The 22,980-nt window shown below is 38.3% G+C and overlaps 1 protein-coding gene across 10 annotated transcripts in view; it reads left to right on the forward strand.

The window, feature by feature from the left end:
- The window catches only part of ATP2B1 (ATPase plasma membrane Ca2+ transporting 1), a 72,474-nt gene that overhangs the window by 17,620 nt on the left and 31,874 nt on the right, over positions 1 to 22,980 (forward strand). For 8 of the 10 annotated variants that reach the window (XM_081878222.1, XM_081878216.1, XM_081878224.1 and 5 more), the window contains 2 exons: positions 17,039 to 17,468; positions 20,584 to 20,781. In XM_081878222.1, the coding sequence (XP_081734348.1) occupies positions 17,264 to 17,468; positions 20,584 to 20,781 (403 nt within the window). In that variant the 5' untranslated portion in view covers positions 17,039 to 17,263. Of the gene's footprint in view, positions 1 to 13,272; positions 13,330 to 17,038; positions 17,469 to 20,583; positions 20,782 to 22,980 lie in introns of all 10 variants that reach the window. The other 2 variants (XM_081878218.1, XM_081878220.1) reach the window with 1 other exon arrangement.

Consider the following 22,980-nt stretch of genomic DNA (forward strand, 5'->3'; position numbering starts at 1 on the left):
AAATTTTTCACATATTAAAAAAAGAACAATTGGACATCATCTGCCTGCAAGAAACACATGTGACCAGGCTCCATAGAAAAGTGTTAATAAACAAAAGACTCGGCCAGGAATTTATATCTTCGGACAGAGTAAAGAAGAGAGGTGTGGTGATATATGCAAAAGAGAGCCTCTCACCTAAATTTTTATTTAAAGACGAACATGGAAGAATTTTGGCAATTGAGATACAACATCAAGGAGAGAAGCTTCTGATATTAGGAATCTATGCACCAAATGAGGGGAAATCGGAATTTTACAAGAAGTTGCACGAGACTATGCTGGATTATCTGGACTATAACAACATCATCATGATGGGAGACATGAACGGGGTCGTATCAACTAACATGGATAAGTCACAAAGCGAAAATGTCACAAAAGACGGCAGACTACCAAAGACTTTCTTTGAAATGACAGACAACATGGACCTGATTGACATTTGGAGAATAAAGAACCCCTTGGGAAGAGAGGGAACATTTTTCTCTTGAAGCCCAACTGACATGGACAAGAATCGACCAAATATGGATATCTAGATGTCTGGCACCTAAGGCTAGAAAGGTGGAAATCTGCCCAAAGACCTGCTCCGACCATAATGCAGTAAAGATGGACATGACACTACTACCAACCGGCTCCTTTAGATGGAAGATGAATGACAATTTGTTTAGAGATCAGGAGATCACTAAGAAGGCCCCAAAAGTTTTGAAAGACTATTTTGAGATAAACTTGAACACTATGGTGGAAAAAAGGATTATCTGGGACGCAAGTAAGGCTGTGATGAGGGGGTTCCTGATACAACAGAATGCTGTAAAGAAAAGGACACAAAATGAGCGGAAAGACAAAATTTTGGAGAAAATTAAAGAATTAGAGAAGAAGTTAAGATCAAATCCGAAGTCACAGCCGACTCTGAGAGAAATTAAACTCCATCAAGCACAATATTCTAAATTGATAAACCAGGAAATAGAGTGGAAGATTAAATTAATGAAACAAAAAACTTTTGAATCGGCGAATAAATGTGGAAAACTGCTAGCTTGGCAGTTGAAGAGGAGACAAAAATTAAATACAGTTACAAATTTAGAGATTGAGGGAAGAAACATTCAGAACCCTGTGGACATTAGAAAGTGCTTCCAGAGATATTTCAAAAAATTATACACTCAAGGGCCGCAAGACGAGGTTGAGATTAAACAATTTTTGGAAAAAAATGGACTACCAAAATTGTCACAAGAAAATAGATCAATCCTGAATTGTAAAATAACACGACAAGAGATTGAACAAGCCATTCAGAACATGCAACTGGGCAAATCTCCAGGGCCAGATGGGCTGACCTCCAAGTACTATAAGACATTAAAAGACTATTTGATACAACCACTGATGGAGGTTAGCAATGAAATTATGGAGGGGAAGAGGGCGCCGGAATCGTGGAAGGAAGCTTTTATCACATTGATACCAAAATCGGAAGCTGAAAAGACACAACTTAAGAACTATCGTCCCATCTCTCTTTTAAATGTGGATTACAAAATATTTGCAGACATTTTGTTTGTTTTTTATAATAATTTTTATTCATTTTCCAAACACATAATAAAGACAAACGAAAAACAAAACAAAAACATACAAAACATTTAAACATGTATAACTTCATAATCTTATTTTCATGCACCTTCTTTCCTTCGACTTCCCCATACCTCCCCATCACTGCATCCTTGTTTTACGATTCTTTAGCAACCCTTTAGTCAATTTATCTATAATTCCCTTTCGTTAAGTTTTCTTTAATTTGTTAATTACAGCTGTAATTCTCTGCTTCTTACCCCTTGACATCTTAACACTCCTCAATTTTACAACAGTTTTTAAGATATATTTTAAATTTCTTCCAGTCCTCTTCCACTATCTCCTTCCCCTGGTCGCGGATTCTGCCAGTCATCTCAGCCAGTCCCATAAAGTCCGTCACCTTTGTTTGCCATTCTTCCAGAGTAGGTAGTTCTTGCATCTTCCAATACTTTGCCAGAAGAATTCTTGCTGCTGTGGTAGCATACATAAAAAAATTCCTGTCCCTCTTTGACACCAATTGGCCAACCATGCCCAAGAGAAAAGCCTCAGGTTTCTTAGGAAAGGTCCACTTAAGGACTTTCTTAATTTCATTATAGATCATTTCCCAAAAAGCTTTAATCTTCGGGCAGGTCCACCAAAGGTGGTAAAAAGTACCTTCAGTCTCATTACATTTCCAACATTTATTATTGGGCAAATGATAGATTTTTGCAAGCTTGACTGGGGTCATGTACCACCTATAGATCATTTTCATTATATTTTCTTTCAAGGCATTACATGCAGTAAATCTAACACCAGTGGTCCATAACTGTTCCCAGTCAGCAAACATAATGTCATGACCGATGTCTTGTGCCCATTTAATCATAGCTGATTTCACCGTTTCATCCTGTGTATTCCATTTCAACAGCAAATTATACATTCTTGACAAGTTCTTAGTATTGGGTTCTAGCAGTTCTGTTTCTAATTTTGACCTCTCTTTCTGAAATCCTATTTTCCTGTCCTGTTTAAATGTCTCATTTATCTGATGATAGTGCAACCAATCTCGAACTTTGGACTTTAGTTTCTCATAACTCTGAAGTTTAACTCTTTCACCATCATGTTCTAAGATTTCACAATATTTTGGCCATTTAGAATCCATATTAAGTTTTTTCACCTCCTTGGCTTCCATTGGTGACAGCCACCTGGGAGTTTTACTTTCCAACAGATCTTTATATCGGATCCAAACATTATATAATGCTTTCCTAACAATATGATTTTTAAAACCTTTATACACCTTTGCCTTATCGTACCATAAGTATGCATGCCAGCCAAAGTTATTATCGTACCCTTCCAGGTCCAAAATGTCTGTGTTCTCAAGAAGCAGCCAGTGTTTCAACCAGCAGAAAGCTGCCGATTCATAATAAAGTCTTAAGTCCGGCAGGGCAAACCCCCCTCTATCTTTTGCATCAGTTAAGATCTTAAATTTTATTCTGGGCTTTTTGCCCTGCCAGACAAATTTTGATATATCTTTCTGCCACTTCTTGAAACAGTCCATCTTGTCCAAGATCTGCAACGTCTGAAATAAGAATAACATTCTAGGCAATACATTCATCTTAATAGTAGCAATTCGGCCTAACAAGGAAAGTCTCAACCTTGACCATATTTCTAGATCTTTCTTTACTTATTTGCAGACATTTTGGCAAGTAGATTTAAAAAAGTTTTAAATGAAGTAATTCACAAGGACCAGGCAGGCTTTCTCCCAGGTAGACACTTGTTTGCTAATACAAGGAACATTATCGACATTTTGGAACTTTTGCAAACAGACATAAATACAAAAGCAGTGTTAATTTTTATAGATGCGGAGAAGGCCTTTGACAATATTTCCTGGAGATTTATGAAGGGAAATCTAAAAGAAATGGGAGTGGGACGGGGTTTTGAGAATGGGATTGATGCAATATACTCAGAACAAAAGGCTAAAATGATAGTTAACAATGTGGTTACAGAAGAGTTTGAAATCGAAAAAGGAACACGACAAGGCTGCCCTATTTCCCCTTTGCTATTTATTTCGGTTCTGGAGGTGCTCTTGAATATGATTAGAGGGGACCGGTTGGTGGAAGGAATTCAGGTCGGAGCGAAATAATATAAACTTAAAGCTTTTGCAGATGACCTAGTTTTGACCCTGCAGGAGCCAGAATCTAGTACGAAAAGAGTACTACAATTGATTCAGGACTTTGGTCGGGTGGCGGGATTTAAATTAAACAAACAGAAAACCAAGGTGTTGGAAAAAAACTTGACAGATACAGAGTCAGAACGGTTTCAGAGAGAGACAGAATTAAATGTGGTTAAAAAAGTAAAGTACCTAGGGGTTAATATAACAGCAAAAAATCTGAGTCTATTTAAGGATAACTATGAAAAATGTTGGTCAGAAATTAAGAGAGACTTAGATAGTTGGACAAAATTGAAACTTTCTTTGTTAGGCCGAATTGCTGCTATTAAGATGAATGTATTGCCAAAAATGTTGTTTTTGTTTCAAACACTACAGATTGTGGACAAGACGGAGTGCTTCCGGAAGTGGCAGAGAGATATCTCTAAATTTGTCTGGCAGGGCAAAAAGCCCAGAATTAAGTTTAAGATATTAACTGATGCGAAAGAAAGAGGGGGCTTTGCCCTGCCAGACTTAAAGTTGTACTATGAAGCCGCAGCTTTCTGCTGGCTAAAAGACTGGCTACTTCTGGAGGACACTGATGTACTGGACCTGGAAGGCTTTAACAATGCTTTTGGTTGGCATGCATACTTATGGTATGACAAGGTTAAGATCAATAAGGCCTTTAAGAACCATATTGTCAGGAAGGCAGTGTTCAATGTCTGGACAAAATATAAAGACTTATTGGAAAACAAAACTCCAAGGTGGCTTTCACCTCTGGAAGCTAAGGCCCGAAAAAGACCCAATATGGAGGCCAAATGGCCAAAATATTGGGAAATATTAGAAAAAGATGGAGACAATTGGAAATTGCAGAGTTTGGAGAAAATGAAGGATAAAGTGCGAGACTGGTTACATTATGCTCAGATTAAAGAAGTCTTTAAAAACGACAAAAAGTTAGGGTTCCAGGTGGAGAAATCGAAGTTGGAAACAGAATTGTTAGAACCAAAGACTAAGGTACTATCAAGAATGTATAACTTGCTGTTAAAATGGAATACACAAGACGAAATGGTTAAATCGGCTATGATAAAGTGGGCACAGGACATTGGGCATAACATTATGTTTGAGGACTGGGAAAGGTTGTGGACCACTGGGCTGAACTTCACCGCATGCAATGCTCTGAAGGAAAATGTAATGAAAATGACATATAGATGGTACATGACCCCCGTTAAACTTGCCAAAATATACCATTTGTCTGAAAATAAATGATGGAAATGTAAAGAAAGTGAAGGAACATTCTTTCACCTCTGGTGGACTTGCCCTAAAGTGAAGGCCTTCTGGGAAATGATATATAATGAGTTGAAAAAGGTATTTAAGTATACCTTCACTAAGAAACCAGAGGCCTTCCTTCTGGGTATTGTCGGTCAGAAGGTGCTAAAGAAGGACCGAACATTTTTTATGTATGCAACAACGGCAGCAAGGATACTCATCGCTAAGAACTGGAAAACGCAAGATCTACCCACACTGGAAGAATGGCAGATGCAGCTGATGGACTATATGCAACTGGCCGAGATGACTGGCAGAATCCGAGACCTGGGAGAGGAGAGGGTTGAAGAAGATTGGAAGAAATTTAAGATGTATTTACAAAAATACTGTAATTTGGTTGAATGTTAAGAAGGATGCTAGATCATAAATAATTGAGCACCACTAAACTAGACGGAATTGGGATGACAAGTGAGAAACATAAACCTTCTGGAGAACTATTAGATTATATTTAAATGAACGGGGCATAAGAACGTAAACAAGATGATAAATTGCTGGTAAAAATTTACAATGATGTAAGTGGGAGCGGGAGACGCGAGGGAGTCCAAAGAAGTTATGAAACTATGTTACGATACATGTTATATTGTTTATTATTTTTACATTTGTATTGAAAATTTTTAATAAATATTAAAAAAAAATAAAAAAATAGAACAGTGGTTCCCAACATTTTTTTCTGTGAACCACTTGGAAACTTGCTGAGGGTCTTGGCAGGCCACAATGGGTTTTTCTACCAGCTGCAACGGTTGTAATGCATTGTGTCAGATGCTGTATGATTTTTAATTGTCTTTTAATTGCTTGTTTATTTATTTATTTATTTATTTATTTATTTATTTTGTTGTAATACAGTTTTCATGGAATTTAATTATACAATATACAAGTATTGAAAGAAGCAATAGAACACAATTGTAATCAATGCAAATATTTAATTCAAGGGATGCATATGGAACAGAAATGGGTGGAATTTATTGAAGAATTTGTGTGTAGATGGGATTGGTTGCAAAAGGCAAGACATCTGTGAAGCGGGTGGGAAAGGACTGAAAAGACTTCTACTCAAAGCACTCCAGATGTAATCTCTGTTATCTGCAAAAATCCCTTTAAACTTGTTATTATTTTCCCCTGCCACTTTTCCCTTCTAAACATAATTGCAACTTGGCTCTCTTTCTCCCTACACATCATCCTGTAGCAGTTCCCATGCCCCACTGAGGTCAGTGGTAGATATGCATAGGGTTACAGCCTTAGAAGCTTGATCTCATGCACTTTTATTCAAAAGTAAGCCTTACTCTTCTGTGGCAATTATAATCTGAGTCCTTTCTTCATGTGCCGCTTCCATGTGAGGTCTGGAGGGAGGCAACATGAAAACGGGCTTTTTTCCCCAGTGGCTCCCAATTTGTGGAAGAACAAGAGTTTGGATTTGATATCCCACTTTATCACTACCCGAAGGAGTCTCAAAGCGGCCAACAATCTCCTTTCCCTTCCTCCCCCACAACAAACACTCTGTGAGGTAAGTGGGGCTGAGAGACTTCAAAGAAGTGTGACTGGCCCAAGGTCACCCAGCAGCTGCATGTGGAGGAGCGGGGAAGCGAACCCGGTTCCCCAGATTACGTGACTACCGCTCTTAACCACTACACCACACTGGCTCTGCTCACACTGGAATGCTCTCCCCACCGATGTTCATCTGGCACCATCATTATATATTTTTAAGCACCAGACAAAACGTTCTTCTTCAACCAGGCCTTTGGCTGATTAATATTCTGTGACTGCCACATCCTTGGTGCACAGGCACATACTCCAGAAGAGGGAGCGGGTGGAAAGGGCTACCGGAACTGATGTCAGTTGCTACTGCAACTAGAGTTGGAGGACTGGGTAAAATATGTTGCTACCTCTCCTCTGCTCTCATCCAGTAACCTTCCACACTTCAAAAATGAAATCAGTTTAGAAGGAAGGGTGAATGTGAGAGAAGGGGAATGTGAATTGTTCCACTAGCCACAGAAGAGTTGGGTTGCAAAACAGGTTCTGCCTCCAACAGCATGAAGTGCAAAGCCGTAGAATGACTGAGGAGCTGTTGCTCCCACAGTTCTTCTCAGTCACAAAGAGGACCAACAGCATGAAGCTCATGGACTATAGTTTGGCAACCACCTTTTAGAACTTTTGAGTCATTTGGTTACTATAGCAACAGACATGGTGCAATTAAGATGCAGTTTACATAAAAGCGCAACCATAACAGTCCATAAAATTTCCTGGACTAGCTAAAGTCAAGATGAAGCAAAACTATCATATAAAACAGAGCAATGCACAGAACAGAAAAATAACAAATTAAGAGTCAAGATTCCCCCCTATGAATTACCTGAGGGAAGGCATTTCGGAGGGTATTTCAAAGGCCTACTTCTGACTTTTCTTCATATGGCAGTCTGCCGATAGTGAAAAGACGTCTCTGAAAATCTTAAAGATTGACTTGATCTGTATTGGGGGAGGTGGTCTGCCCTAATGAAAACCAAATTTGAAATTAGTATCTTTAATTAAATTGGCAAGCTGTATAACGTAACTGGGTTTAAAGCAGGGTCAAAGCTGTAGTGAGTGGCTTCTGCATTTGTTTTGAGTTTAATTCAAAGGGGAACTTGTAACCTCAGCTTTATAGCCAGATGGGATTTTTGTAAAACTATTAACTTATAACTATTAGAAAATAAAACATGATGAAGAAACTTCTTTTCATTTTTTGTTGACTAGATCACAAACCCACTTTATTTTGACATTCCATTCTTACCAATAAGTTTAGAATTTTGTGTGTGTATTTGCATGTCCTGTATATTGCTGAAATCTACCCACCCTCAAGGGAACCTCTTGGTAGGACAAAAATACCATAGAACGTGTGTGCTCCCTCTTACTGGCTTTTCAAAAGTTGGTAACTAAATGTTCAGTTTATGCTGTGGCATATATTTACAATGATACATAATAGGTGACATCAGTGAGCTTCAATTTTGGTTATGCTTTGGAAGTTAGGAGACAATATATCTAAATATATATCAGCTAAGAATATATGCTAACTAAAGCATAATAGAGAAGTTTTGTTAGTAATAAGATGAAGTGTCAGGTTGTTCAGTTTTGCCAATTATAGTATTAGGTTTCAATGGAGCTTGGGAAGTTAAAGCTGTGTGCCAGCACTTGTTCGCTTCCACATTTTTAAAGGATGAAAATTCTTTAGAAAGCTGTGTACTTTTAAGATTTATATCCACTTGCTAATAGAAATCTAATCCTTCAAACCTGACTGTGTGCTCACTGTGCAACACAGTGCCCTTAAAACAGTTGCTTTCTGCTCCCTCCCAGATGGACCTTTTTTCTTTCTGAGGATGTTCAAAACACTCATATGACTTTGATTCTAGTTTCTAGGAGTACATGAAGTCCCATTGGCAGGTGCTGTTCATTTTGCTTAGCATATGTGAAAAAGTTCTATTTTCCCATCTTGTGCAAACTTAATTCTGGGAAGGCAGTGTTCCTTTCTCCCCAGTTGAAATACAGACGCCCACAATGGCTGAATATTCTTACATATTATCATCACAGAATTTTGCTGTTGCCAGCTCTGTCTACAAACACAGCTATCTTGAGCATCCTTTGATGGAAAGGCAGAATACAGATCCAGCAAATAAATATATGATGTATGTATGAGCTAAATTGTACACCTCTAGTGAACGTGTGTTGAACTATTTGGGAATGTTATGGCTTGTACTTTTTTATTACTCTTATAGTGTATTGAGAAGATTATTGGATGCTGTAAAACAGGCTTCCTCAACCTTGGCCCTCCAGATGTTTTGGGACTACAATTCCCATCATCCCTGACCACTGCTCCTGCTAGCTAGGAACCATGGGAGTTGTAAGCCAAAAAATCTGGAGGGCCGAGGTTGAGGAAGCCTGCTTTCCAGTCTCTTCCTCTAAAATAGTCTGAAGCGTTTGTCTGAACCACTTAGCTTTATTTGAATTTTAACATGTTGCCATTGACATCCTCTAAAAGCTGTTGGGTAGCTACAATTACAACTATGTGATACCTGTGCAGCTGCTCCCTGTTTTAACTACATTAAGCTGTAAAGGAGCGTGCATTACTCAGTTGATTTACAGATGAATGACTTGAAAAGATGCCTGCACTTTGGTATGGTATAGAAATTAACTTTTGTATTTTTGTCAGTTCTTGAATAGCCATGGTAAAATGTTTGATCACTTTAATGCGTTTTTGCTGATTTCAAGGCAATCAGTCAATGTACCTGAGAGTAATTGGATGTGTTTAGATGACCATATATATCTTGACTTAAATCACTGTGCCCTGGTTTTGGTTTTTCAATATTGGAGCTATTATTTGCATTGTATATGCATGGACTGTTTCTTGTGGGAAGGGATATATAATTGTTTGTTATATGTAGTTTTAGAAACTGGAAGATAAAGAAGTTAAACAAAAATATTTTTAGTTCCAAAGCTGGTAACCATTGCTTTCTGTTTCATGAAATATTGGACATTGTTTGACTGTAGTTGGTTGAACCAGCCCAAATGGATAATCTAGCAAGTCATTTGTTTGGAATGAGTGGGAACTTGCATGATTAACTTAATGGAGAATAATTGGATAAGTCGACATTAAAGTTGTATATGTTGCAACAAAAAAGCTGTGTGTAGAAACTACTTGCATTTAAACGGATTTCTCCACCATGCATGTTATTGCTCAGCATAAGTTCACAAAAATTGAAAATACTCTGCATACTGTTTGGTACTAAATTGTAATACATCAATTGCCTGAGAATACCTTTCTAACTAAAGCTTTCCTGTCTACCTACTGCAAGAGTTAACTATCCTAGAGTGTTTGGTAACTACTGCGAAACGAAAATCCTTGTGCTGAAGGAACCATGACTGTAGATCTATGTAGAATAGTAATTCAGATAAACATGCTAAATCATATCTGCATCAATTCAGAAAAAAATGGTAAACCCACATTGTGATGCCTTGTTGGATTTTAAAGTCTAGTAGTTCAGTTATATTGTTCCAGGATGGGGGCATTTTTGGGTTGTTCATGGGTAAAGGAGTTGCAGAGGTTCTGAGAGGCAATGACAAAACTGGTGCTGGATGAGAAAGCTTATTTGACCCTTATATATGTCAGTATTTATAAATTTCCATCTTTTTAGATGCAGAAATGGAAATATTTTTGTAGCTTGCTTACCTAGCATTTGAGTGTTTTTCAGGCGGTATTGACAACAGTGTTATCACTAAGTTTAGCTTTCAGTAATGTGACTAGTTGAGAGGAGATTACTGCACATTTTCCAAGTACTTCTGTTTTATTAACCTTGCTGCTTTGAGCAGAGGCTACACTGGTATTCATCCTCCAGTGTAATCTTGATTCTGACTAATGTGGGAAAATATTTTAGCACCATAATAGAAGTGGTATATACCATAAATATATAGAATAAAATTCACTTAGTTGGATTGAAATGATTGCTCTTGGTAGAGGGATATAGTAACAGATGTACAGATGAACAGGGAACAAGATTATGGGTGACAAAAATACTTCATTTTGGATTCTTCAGGCTTAGTATACTTTTTGAAGCTCTAGTCTGTGATTTTTAGGGCTAGAAACAAGTTAAAATATTAAAGCTCAGTATTTGCAGTTAAAAGAATGGCAGTATAGTGTACCATATAGACATACAGAATGTAGGCAGCCTAATATGGATTTCAGAATTACCATATGCTACCATTTTTCTTCTTTGTTTTTGCTTATCACAATCTTAAGTCTTCTAAAGCATTGCCCATTGAGACAAAAGCAGTAGCCAAAAGTAGTGCTTAAAAAGGCAGCAAAAACGTGAAGTGCTGGTGCACCATATTGGTGAGTACTGTCACGTAAAGTACTGCTTACAGGCAAACATCTTGCGCCTCCTTAGATTTTCCAGAAGCCTTGATCTGAGTACCAGCATCTTTGGGAGATAGTCATGGGATTGAATGCTTGGGTCTAAGAGTTCAATTTTGCCTTCACATAATTAAATTACCTTTAGGCTAGGATTCAACAATTTTCAGTAGTGACCAAGAATGTAACTGTCCTTGCCCAGTAAAAAAAAAAAAAAAAAAGGCTACTTGGGCTTTCCTGGTTTGCTTTCTGAAATGGAAGCAGATTGATTTCAATCTGAAAACCTTCAGAAGTACTATAGGAGTCTAAACGTTACTTGGTGGAATAATGATTTCTTTATCGAGCACTTCAGGTTCATTTTGCCTTTGTAAATACTTATGGGACAATGAAAGATGTACACAAGTTTATTAATTTTAGTAGTGTTGATAATATCACATACCTCATGTCACCTTACTGTCTGCACAAAATAGATTTGTTCCATGAAACTGCCATGCTTCAGTAAGAATGATATAAGTGGCACCAAGCAAAGGAGAGGTTATATAATTCATTCTATTAAATTGGCCAGTGTTTACCAAATTTATTATTAAATTTCTATACTGCTCAGTAGTGGAATCATCAATAGAAATTGATTCATGTTTGGAAGTAATGAATAGGCTCTCATTTTTATTTTTATTTTTTGTTGAAGTTGGCTGAAAACACTAATTGTGTTGAGACTGCACTGTGGCAGTCTTAAATGTTAATAAAACATTGTTTAAACACTTGTTGAGTAAGTGGTTGTATTTAGTAATGCTAGAAAACTAAGAAGAAAGCAAAACTAAGATACTATCTAACGGCTGCAATGTGGTGCTTCACAGATTTGTAAGGACTTTTGAGCTAATTAGATTTAAGCAAAGGCTTTCCTAAGATAATCACTTTGGGAGCCTTCTCTGGAGCCAGGCTGCTGATAATGTGTAGCTGAAGGTCAAACCTTCTACATAGTATTCTCCAAAGATTAAACTGTGGGTTATGAAATGAACTATTAGAATATTTCAATTCCTGAATGTTTCAAAAAATATTTTGCAGCTCAGACACCGGTGGTGGTGGTGGGTGTTAAAAGCTTTTACTTTTCACCTACTTGTGATGGCACATTACTTCTATAGTCAGCAAAATATTATGTTGCAGTAGTAAAATTCATTTTGGGAACACAAAGTTTGATACCTTTATGTAAGCTTGCAGCATGTTGATTAAATATATCTTGATTAAAATGACACTGCTACAAATGAAATTAGTCATTGCTTTTAAGGGGATCTCTTTTATCCCTATGTGGGAAGAGAGACATGATTTTAGAAGGATAGTGTTAAACTTTAAATATAATATTGTTAACGTGCAGAATGTATGAGCTAGTAAGGCATAGAGGCAACTTAAGTATTCTAAATCCTCAATCCTCACACACAGACGCACACTTCATCTCCCACCTTTGGGGGTTCCAAACTGCTACATCACTAAACATGTGCTACAAAGTCAACCTTGAACACCCTGTATCTTCCCCCATTCATACTTTATTGCAATCACCTAGCTAGAGTCCATCAGCAGAATTGTGTACACACTTCAAGAGATAATTTGTTGGCTCCACAGCTAAAGTAAATTCTCTCCAAAATAATAATTTCACAGCTGCTCCTGGTGTTTCTTCCATACTACCAACTGCGCAGTAAAGTTCAGCACTGTGATATTTGAGCAGAAATTCCTGTCACATATGCAAATATCTCTCTGTTCTGCATTAGTATATCACTAAGCAAACCAGCTAAAAAGTAAACCTTTTTTGTTTTTTCTTTGACTTATGCTATGCTACAGTGTCAAAAAGAAAACAAATTACTGTTGTGAGTGGAGTAGTCTGGGGTACTTTCCAAGAGGTGGATTACTCTCAGTTGGGAACTATGTAAGGCAGCTTAAGTGACATGGTGTGGGCACTACCAACTCTGTGCCACCACTTTTGTCTCTCAAATCCTTCCAGATGAGATGCAGTAATACATTGCTTTAAAACATAATCCTGTTAAAAGGAGTAGTAAACTCCCCTTATACCTTGTCGATGACAATGGGGCATAATACCTAAATGTGCTGCGGAGGAGATCTATCTATCTTTCATAGCTGTGTTGCTCACACTTCTTTTTATGCTGCCTTATTACATGGAGACTGTATTTTTAGCTACCATAGCTAATGGTCATTGCTAAACCTCCATGAATATGACTTACCATTTTTGAAATAACAATAATAACAATATTTTTTTAAACTCTGTAAGTTCTGCAAGTATTGTTTTCCTGTCCTGAGCCTACTGCCAGTTAATTTTATTTAGTGGCCCTACTACTTCTGTAACCTTATAAGCCTTTTCCATGTACCCCGCCCCCCCCTTTAGGTGTCTCTTCTTCAAACTAAACCATAGCATCCTCTTCAACCATTGTTCAGTGTAAAGGTACTGTAATTCATTGATAATTTTATATGTTCCTTTTTATGGTTCATAGAACAAGAATTGTACACAGTATTCTTAATGTGGCTGGACAGCACTCATCTAATGGCATTATGATATTATCTGGCATTTTAATTGCTTTCCTAATCATTCCCCAAACTGGATTTACTTCTTTCTCCACTGCAGCACATTAAGTTGATGTTTTCAGTGAACCTTTCAAAATCTTTTCCTGGGTAGTAAAAAGATCAGTTTTCTTGATGCGTATGTAGAGCTATTTTTTATTGTTTTGCATACTTTTTTCCTTTTGATCATACACTCTGCATATTTTTGTAATTTCTTGAAAAAATGTTAGATGCCTCCAGTTATATCGATGCTATCAGGCTGTCCCAATGTTGTTTTCGATCCCCAGAATCTTTTGTGAGCGCTGCCAATAAAGGGGTATTGATGACTGGTTATATAACTTGATAGCCATTGCTGGGTGATCAAAGTTGCTTTCAATGTATTCATGAGCCAATCTGACACATTTGGCTGCCCTTGTATGACTTGTTGTGATCTCTAGTGGCGAATAGGAATGGAGTTATACTTAGAGATAAATGTTATTCATCCCCACATTTAAGGGCTTGAGATATCAAATAGTTAAATCTGAATACAAAGGGCATTCTGTTAAAAAGTGTGCCAAGTCCTCTACTTTGGGGCATCCAGCTGGGCAATTTCTAGCCACACCATATTGAGTCCCATAGTTCCTTTCACCATCGTCAGCTGAAAGGATTAATCAGGAGCCATCTTAGCTCATGTGAGCAAGGGGGCACTTTCCCAGGAAGAGTGACAAAATCTTTATATATTGTATTGGAGCAGCACCCAGCAGTCAGTTCCATAGTGGTCTGAAAATCGACTTCAGTCAAGTCATCTGGAGAACTGAGCACAGTTGCAGCCCATCATAATCAAGTGGGCTGATGAAAAGCCCAAATAGTAAAAAGTGCATACATCATAGCTTCTCAGGAATACCTCCTCAAATCCTCAGATACCAATAAAACCAAATGTGAAGCCAAAAGACTGTCTTAAGCCAAAAGGTGATGGCCACTTTCTGGGTAAGCATTCCCACTGAATGAAAAGCCATCTTTAATTAGGCAATTTCCTTAGAATTGTCTAGGTCCTTAGAATAGATCTAGGTACCCCCAATATTTTGGATAAGAACTTATGTTGCACTGCTTGCAATACTGCAATGTGTGAGTGGGCCCACATGAGTGTTCCATACAGCATCTGGGAAAGTAGTGTTCTCCTTACAAAGCTCAAAAAAGTAGCTCCTGTCTTACCACCTGGTCCACAATTGCATACATAAAACCAGCTAAGCACATATAAGGGACGCGGGTGGCGCTGTGGTCTGAACCAGAGAACCTAGGGTTTGCTGATCAGAAGGTGGGCGGTTCAAATCCCCGCGATGGGGTGAGCTCCCATTGCTCGGTTCCTGCTCCTGCCAACCTAGCATTTTGAAAGCATGTCAAAGTGAAAGTAGATAAATAGGTACCGCTCCGGCGGGAAGGTAAACAGTGTTTCCGTGCGCTGCTCTGGTTCACCAGAAGCGGTTTAGTCATGCTGGCCACATGACCCGGAAGCTGTACGCCGGCTCCCTCGGCCAAAAAAGCGAGATGAGCACTGCAGCCCCAGAGTTGGCCACGACTGGACGTAATGTTCAGGGGTACCTTTACCTTTAAGCACATATAAATCAACTTAAAAACAACAGCAGCAGCATTTACATATATAAAATCAATTTCAAATCCAATAGAGATACCAGCTGGTATTACAATCTCCACTTAGAAAGTTTGTTGAAAAAGGAAAGTCTTCAGCAGGTGCTGAAAATACAATAGAGATGACACTTGGCTGAATTATATTTGGAAGGAGTCACAAAGGTAGATGTTGCCACTCTGAGGACCTGATTCCAGCATCATGCACAACGGAACTCTTGATAGGGTGGTATCTGTTGATTGCTGCGAGAGATTGATGTTGTGAGTGGTGTCTCTTCTTAGTATATGGCAAGTTGAAAATGTTGAAACATTTGAATCCTTTTGCATTTCTGCTGGGAGGAAGGTTTCTGGAGTTAATTTTAAGACTGATTATATCAGATATGTTGTTCAGAGGTAAAATAGCTTGAAGACTGCCTTGCTTTGGTTAACGTGGCCTGTAAGTTAGTTGTTATTTACATAGCATGGTGGCTTATGTTAGCTAGAGCATGTCCATAAAGCAGGGGTCAGCAAGGTTCATCTTGCCTGGGCCAGATCAGTTCTGCGGAGATCCCTTCGTGGGCTGGATCGCGTGCGCACATGAGCACGCCCCCCTGTGATTTTCGGTGTCTGCGCAGACGCGATTTCCAGCACCGCGGAAGTGAGTCCCCAGTCCCCGCTCCGCTCTGCACCGGTAGCTCAATTTGGGGTGGCTCATGGGCTGGTCAAACGACCTCTGCGGACCACTTCACACCCCTGTCATAAAGGAAGCTCAGTCCTGACTTCAGCTTATAGCCAGAAGCTCAGGATATGGGTACAACTGAGTAAGCTGAGTGAGTGTGCTTTGGATCTGCAAAATCTCAGTGTAAAAGTATCTCCATGTTGTCCCCATTGAGTACCTTTAATTAATATTTTCAATTTAATGTAAAGTTATTCAAGTTGATACCAAGAAAATTAAACTGCATGTTGGTGAATGGTGAGACTAAAAGATTTAAAGGGTATATTAATTTGAGTCTTAAAGCGTCCTTTATTCAATTATCTTACTACTAAGAAATTTGAGCATTTCATTTCACCACCTTAGTGCTGCATTTGTTAACTCATTGAATTATTATTTATATAACACCATTGGTATGCTTGGTACATTCTGATGATTGAGAGGACAGATCGAGAGGCATTTACAATTTAAAATTTTGGCACAGTGGAAACAGGAAGAGAGGCAGGGCAAGCAATAAAGCAGTATGTAAGAGGAGAACCAGCAAGGGCAGCATAGCAGAGACCTATGGCTTAAAGAGAATAAAGAGAGAGAGAGTGACCAACTGATCAAATTCAAGAGAGATCAAGAAAAATGAGGACTGAAGATTTTGCTTTAAAGAGCAAAAGAACAGTTTCAGTGGCATGCAAAGAGTGAAAACCAGAATTGGGGGGGGGGGGGTCAAGAGTAGATTTGGAAGGGAAGTCAAAAAGTTCAGAGTAAACAGGCAAGCACATTCTAGAAGTTATGGAGGCAAAGGAAAAAGGGAACTGGGGTCATGTGGAGAGGGAAGATGGACTAAGGAGTGTTTTTATAAGGGAGAATGAATGCAGGAGGGAAAGAGCCAGAGGGCAAAGAGCTTGATTATGTGGACAAGAGGAATGATAATGGTAAGGGAGATAGCAACCAGGAAATGGGAGGACAGAGGATTAGTTAGGTGACTATAGTCAAAATATTGGGTAGAGGGAAGAGTAGGAAGATGGGCAACTGGTAGGGGGCAGGAAGGTAGATTGGAAAGCTAGTTTGGTATTGAAGCCTCGAGGAGGCAAAGTTTTGGTAAGAGAACAAGGAGTGGATGGGTAAATGATGGTGTAGGCCTTGGCAGAACATCAGAGGTAGAGAAGAGGCACTGTTTATCAGAAGTGTCATAGTGCTGCTTAGCCAGATGCATAGCAGACAATAAAAGGCTGTGATGCTTCTGTGAGCAATGTTGAATCTTGTTGCTATGATCTTCTTTCTTTTGCAGATTGTATTCCCCTTTCATTTGGATTGGAATGAAGGAACCAACAATGGGATTGCACTCAAGATAACACTCCTGGAAAGGGTATCTAATGGCTCTCATCTTTTTTGGTGGTTTATATCTGCACTTTTGATGGTTTTCATATCTGAAGGATTTTCCTTTTGGAAATATTTCAAATAAAAAAAAATTCTTCCTCCTTGGAAATAACTTCTTCCTTGAACGCTATACATCATGGGAGACATGGCTAACAACTCGGTAGCATACAGTGGTGTAAAATACACTATAAAAGATTCCAATCATGGAGACTTTGGCATTACACTTGAAGAGCTTCGTGATCTTATGGAATTGCGTGCTGCAGATGCTTTGCATAAAATACAAGATTGCTATGGAGATGCACATGGAATCTGTACAAGATTGAAAACTTCTCCAAATGAAGGTAAGAATCTCAATTCAAAAAGTTACAAAATGTGTGTTCATTTATATGGGAAATTTATATTGAAAAATATTTAGGTCTGTATAGATGCATTCATTGTTTGCCTAAGATGTTTTACTGGCCAGTGACTGAAATTCCTGGCCTGGATCTACTATATATATATATTTTAAATTGTCTGTACATTTATACAATTGGACACCACTTAAGAGATAGTAACAAAATTTGGGACAATAGTTATTGAGGTAGAAGAACATAATACATTTGATGTAAAATTTGACATTTTCATTTTTGGTTAGTCTTTTTTGATTGTACCAGGTTTTTAATAAGATGTTGATTAAAGCCTGCTGTTATCTTCCACATTAGTTTACAAGAAGTTTGTGAAGTTACAAATGTTAGACAACTTAAGGTGTTGTACATTAAAACTTTGTAGAAATATATATCTCAACTTCCTTGAATATTTAAGGTTAACCTAGCACAAATGCCTTGCAGCTTGCAGCTGTAACTTAAATCAGCTGTACTTAAAATCCACTCAGAAGTTACATCTTATGCTATGTCAATATTTATGGGGATGGTTGTTAGAACGACACCTAGGGTTGTTGATAGGAGCTTCAAATTAAATCCTTTAAATCTTGCGTGTCTGCATGTTGGTAAAGGTAACAAAGTAAAATGAGCTGTTAAAGCAGTCTTCTGCAGCCAGGTTGGGACTAAAACTCCCATTAGTTATGCTGACTACAATGAGAGTTGTAGTCTTAAACCTCCAGAGAGCACCAGGTTTGGGGAAGGGGTTTCCTTGGAGCAAGAGGCACATGCACTGAATTTGAGGAAAACAATGTTGATTTTTTTCAGTCTAGGGAACTTGTGTGTGTAGGCAATGAAACCTTAGTTTGTGGTATGTGTTTAAATATACTATTTTAAACATTTTCTTTCAAGGAAAAAATAAGATAAAGATTTAAATAAACCATTCAAGATACTGAGATGGTGCTTTTCTGCTAAACCTTTGTTGCCTGTGGGAAGGGTTTCACAACTACCCAACTTCTTAATATGTAGTAAAGCAATTAATTTGTCCAATGCCTATCCCAGCCTTTCCATAATTAGCAGGATTTGAAATGATTTTATAATTGGCAATTTATGTTTGGGTATTAAACAAGTTCTCAATGGGTGAAGACACTCAATGCCATCAGGTTAAGATCACTGTTCTTGTTTTTGAAATTCCTCCAGTCACTAGTTTCCAGAAAAAAGGAGGAAACCTTTTATGTGCAATATTGCACTTCCAGCAATCCAAATGTTTTTCTGTTAACACTTCTAGTTTCAGTTGTGTTAATATCAGTTGTGTGCCATGCTGGATAACATTTTAACGTTCTTAAACTCATTGTTCACAGACTGCCTTGTTTCCCCTCAAAATTTGTGGAATCTGAAACTCCCTAAATGAATTTTGTTTGGGGCTAGTAGTCTGTATTACTTAATCAGAACAGCCAGAAAGACAAGACAAATGCAAAAGTGTTAAAACAGATACCTTGTAAATCACGGAATTATGGAAATGAGCGGGCATATCTATGAGGTGTGCTTGTTGTTTTTCTTGGAGCAGAGTGCCTCCAATGAGATATCTCTAATGTTTGGTTGAAAAGAATTTTGTCTTGAAATGTACAGGCACCAAACTCTGCAAGGTAGTATCTGTTTCCAGGTTCTAGCACCCTGCAATGCTTAGGTATCTTTTGCTAAACCCTTTTATCTCTATTGAATGGACCGTTGCTTTTTATGGTATAGTAGCCTGAAGGAAGAGAAGTGTTTCCTTTTTCCTGCTGCTAATAATTCCTTCTTGAATAATTCCTTCCTGTAGCAGGAAAAAAAATGTAGTGATTGCTGTTCCAGCTTTTGTATTTTTTTTCCCTTTTCTCATTAATCCTTGGAGCAGAATTTTGAGACACAATGTGATGAATAAATATTGCTCCATTAAGTTTTGTATGAAAGAGTAGGACAGGATATCCCAGCTTTTTTGTGTCTCTAATAATTCATTGGAAAATAATAGAATGGAACTTGTAAACTCATTTCAATAGGGATACAGAGTCTGGCCTGAATTGTGTTAAAATATCATCCATGTTGGGTAAGAAATGATTCTTGTGAGAGGACTGTCAACTGAAGCTTTCAACTGAAGAGCTATTTAAACACCCAAGAAGCTTTCAGTAGTCATGGTGAAGGTTACCCAGTGAGTCTGCAACTTGCTTCTATATGTACTACACTCATCTTGAAATGTGGATGAGTATGAGGTCCAGTTGAATAGTACTGAAATACCACAGACGGGAAGTGATAAGATGTGAAAGGGAGAAACCTGGACTTGTTCCAGCTAGTACTGAACTAATGAATTAGCAGAAATGCAGAATCTGGCTCACCGAATGACTTGCTGAGTGATCCTTTCCTACATGAGAAGGATTAGTTCAAAGGTGAACCATGTAGATCTAATTGCTGAGGCCAGATATACAATTTCCGCTATCCTTAAAATAAAAATGTATTTGAAGCTTATTATTGCACTGTGGGCTTCTGTGTAATATGTAATAAGGAAAAGACCCCTTAGAGATGTAGCTTTGCTTCCTCCTGATGTTCAGCATCTAGGTGGGTGTTGCCATGTTGTGCATTGTGGTTATAAAAATAATTACTTTTGTATTGGGAAAACAGAAATAGACTTCTGCTTAACTCTCGTGTTTGTTGAACTCAAGTTTCTGAAGTGACTAGGAATTTCAGCATATACTGGAATGATGTGCTCCAAAACAAATGCTTGACTTTCTTGGGAATTGCTTTGTTTGGACTCTGCAGCACATATATTTGTGGGGAAAATTCAAATAAAACCACTATTAGTCAAGTAACACTGTGGGTAGGAGAAATCTGCAGCTATCTTTTCTCCATGTTAGAAACGCCTACAGTAGAGTTCCACTTGATATTGATACTGTAACTTCTAGAAAGCATAGGACATAAAGAGTCCTGTTAAATTCACTAAATACCAAAAGAGCAACTGTGCAGCATATACTTAAGGTGTTTGTAGAATTACGTAGCAAAAAGGGATTTGTTAAGTGATGTATAGATAATGAAATTGCTCTAAAATTGTATTTTTCTTTTTAATATTTAGGCTTAAGTGGAAACCCAGCAGATATAGAAAGGAGAGCAGCTGTGTTTGGAAAGAACTTTATACCTCCTAAAAAGCCAAAAACATTTCTTCAGTTAGTATGGGAAGCACTACAGGATGTTACATTAATTATATTAGAAATTGCAGCCATAGTATCATTGGGCCTTTCTTTTTACCAACCACCAGGAGGGAATGAAGCATGTAAGTAAAGAGTTTGTTTCTTTATACTTGTGTACCTCAAAATGTATTTAAGAGTTTGGGTATTGTCTGCCAGTTTATGTATTGGTTATGTTGTTGTTTATACCCTTCTGTCTTGGGAGACAATGGAGGCATGTGCCTTTGTGGGTGAAGTCAAACATTGGAAAGTTACAGCAGCTGCTGTGGCTGTAGGGACTGATATGGAGGAGACATGTTTGGTTGCAGCTGGGGCAGATGAAGGTTGTGCTGCTGCAGATGCAGCATGGTGCTTCTTTTCTTTTCTTTTCTTTTCTTTTTTGCACTCCTCCCAGCGGTCATTCCTCCTCTGGTGTGGTTACATGACCTGACTGTCTGTCTCCAGGCACTGCGGTCGTCTGCAAGAGATTCCCACATGGCAGGCTTGATGTTGCCAGCCTTCATGTCTCGTTTGCAGTAATCTTTGTATTGCAGAATTGGTCTGCATGAAGCCATTAAGTTGTTTTATTGCTTCATATTATAATTGCTTCATAGTACAATTGTATGATAAGCAATTTCTGGTTCAAGTGCTGAGTAGAATGACTTCTAGTCAGCACTTGAACCAAATATTTAAAGTTCTGTCACAATGTATTTGCTAAGAGATTGTTGTAATTTTGAGGTATACTCTTTAATTTCCCTAACTATAAGGTGTACTCAGATTTCCTTCCTGGAGCGAACCTAAGCTCATGCTGTCTCTTCCTTGCTCTCATCAAGAAGGAGAAATGTAAATACAGTGGTACCTTGGTTTAAGAACAGCATAGTTTATGAACAACTTGGATTAAGAATCTTTTCATGCTCCATTCAAGTTGTGTTGTGCATTGTAATTATGTATAAAATTTATAATTGATATTTTTAGTTGTAAACCGCTTAGGAGCTTTTGACACAGAAGCAGCATATAAATAAGCACTACTTACTGTTCTTCCAATAAAAAGCAAATGTTGGCATAAAACCAATCTCCTAAATTGTGGGTCTTAACAGTTTAACAATTGTACCAAGGCTGATACATTTTTTTTCCAGTATTTTCCACACTTTAACATGAAATCTTGATGACAGGATAAGTGTCTCCAAGCATGCAGTGAATGTGCACCATAGACTCTGTTTAGAGATTCAGATTTCAGAAGTTACATGGTGACTACCATGGCAAAGGCTGGTGCGCTAAATATGACTGAACTGGCATGCTAGTAGTTCAGATAAGTCACCTTGTCACTTGTCCTTTTAAAAATTAACTGCTGCCCTTCTTAAAATCAGTGCCTACACTTTTTTCTCTTTAATCTCTTTTGCCTTAGATTATGGTTTAGAAGATCCGCTAAACTGAGCTTCCTACATGTCTCAAGCATGTTGCATTTCTGTACATACCTTTATTTTGTGTATTGTTACATATGGTTGCTTTTTTTCCTGGGGTGGGGTGGAGTGGAAGTTGTGCCTAGCCATGTAGCTCTAGAGAGTCCTCACAGCTATTTACAATAAAGCATAAGCACTCCAATTAACTTGATACAACCATGCCCAAGCATCAGAAATCATCCTAAAATACTTGCATTGTATATTGCATAGCAACAGCAGCAGCAGGCAAAATGTGTTGCGGGGGCGGGGGGGGGGGCTGGCAGTATTGTTTTAAAGCCCACTCATTGAATAAAGGCCTTATTTTGCCACAGATCTGAAGGGCAGCAGTGGGAAAGGTTTCACCCTATTTCTAGAAGAAGAGACTATGACTTTGGCACTGGGACAGCGTGCAGTAATACTGTTGAAAAGAAACTACTGCTCATACATTAATCTGGTCTCAGAATATGTTTGGAATAGGGTCGCTCCTGACGATTTTTGGGTGTGGGGAGAATCATTTCCTTAGGTCAGTTGTGAGGAACTCATAGCCCTCCAGATATCACTGGACTCATGCTCCCATGAGCCCCAGTCACTATGGCCAGTGATTAGGGATGGTGTTGTTATAGTCCCACAACATATGGAGAACTACAAGTTTTCTACTGCTACTTTGGGTAATCTGGACCAAAGCTATTTACAGCTTTAAAGGTTAAAACTAGCACTTCAAATTGTGAACTGAAATAGGTTTGAAGTCACTGCAATTGTGCCATTACAGGTGTGAATTTGTTAGCAATGGCTATGTAATGCACTGCTGCTTTTGGAACTAGCTGAAGTTTCTGGATGTTATCTGAATGCACCCATATGATGGCTTAG

Source organism: Podarcis erhardii (genome assembly GCF_964252035.2).
Source record: "Podarcis erhardii genome assembly, chromosome: 10".
NCBI classification, from domain to species: Eukaryota; Metazoa; Chordata; class Lepidosauria; order Squamata; family Lacertidae; genus Podarcis; species Podarcis erhardii.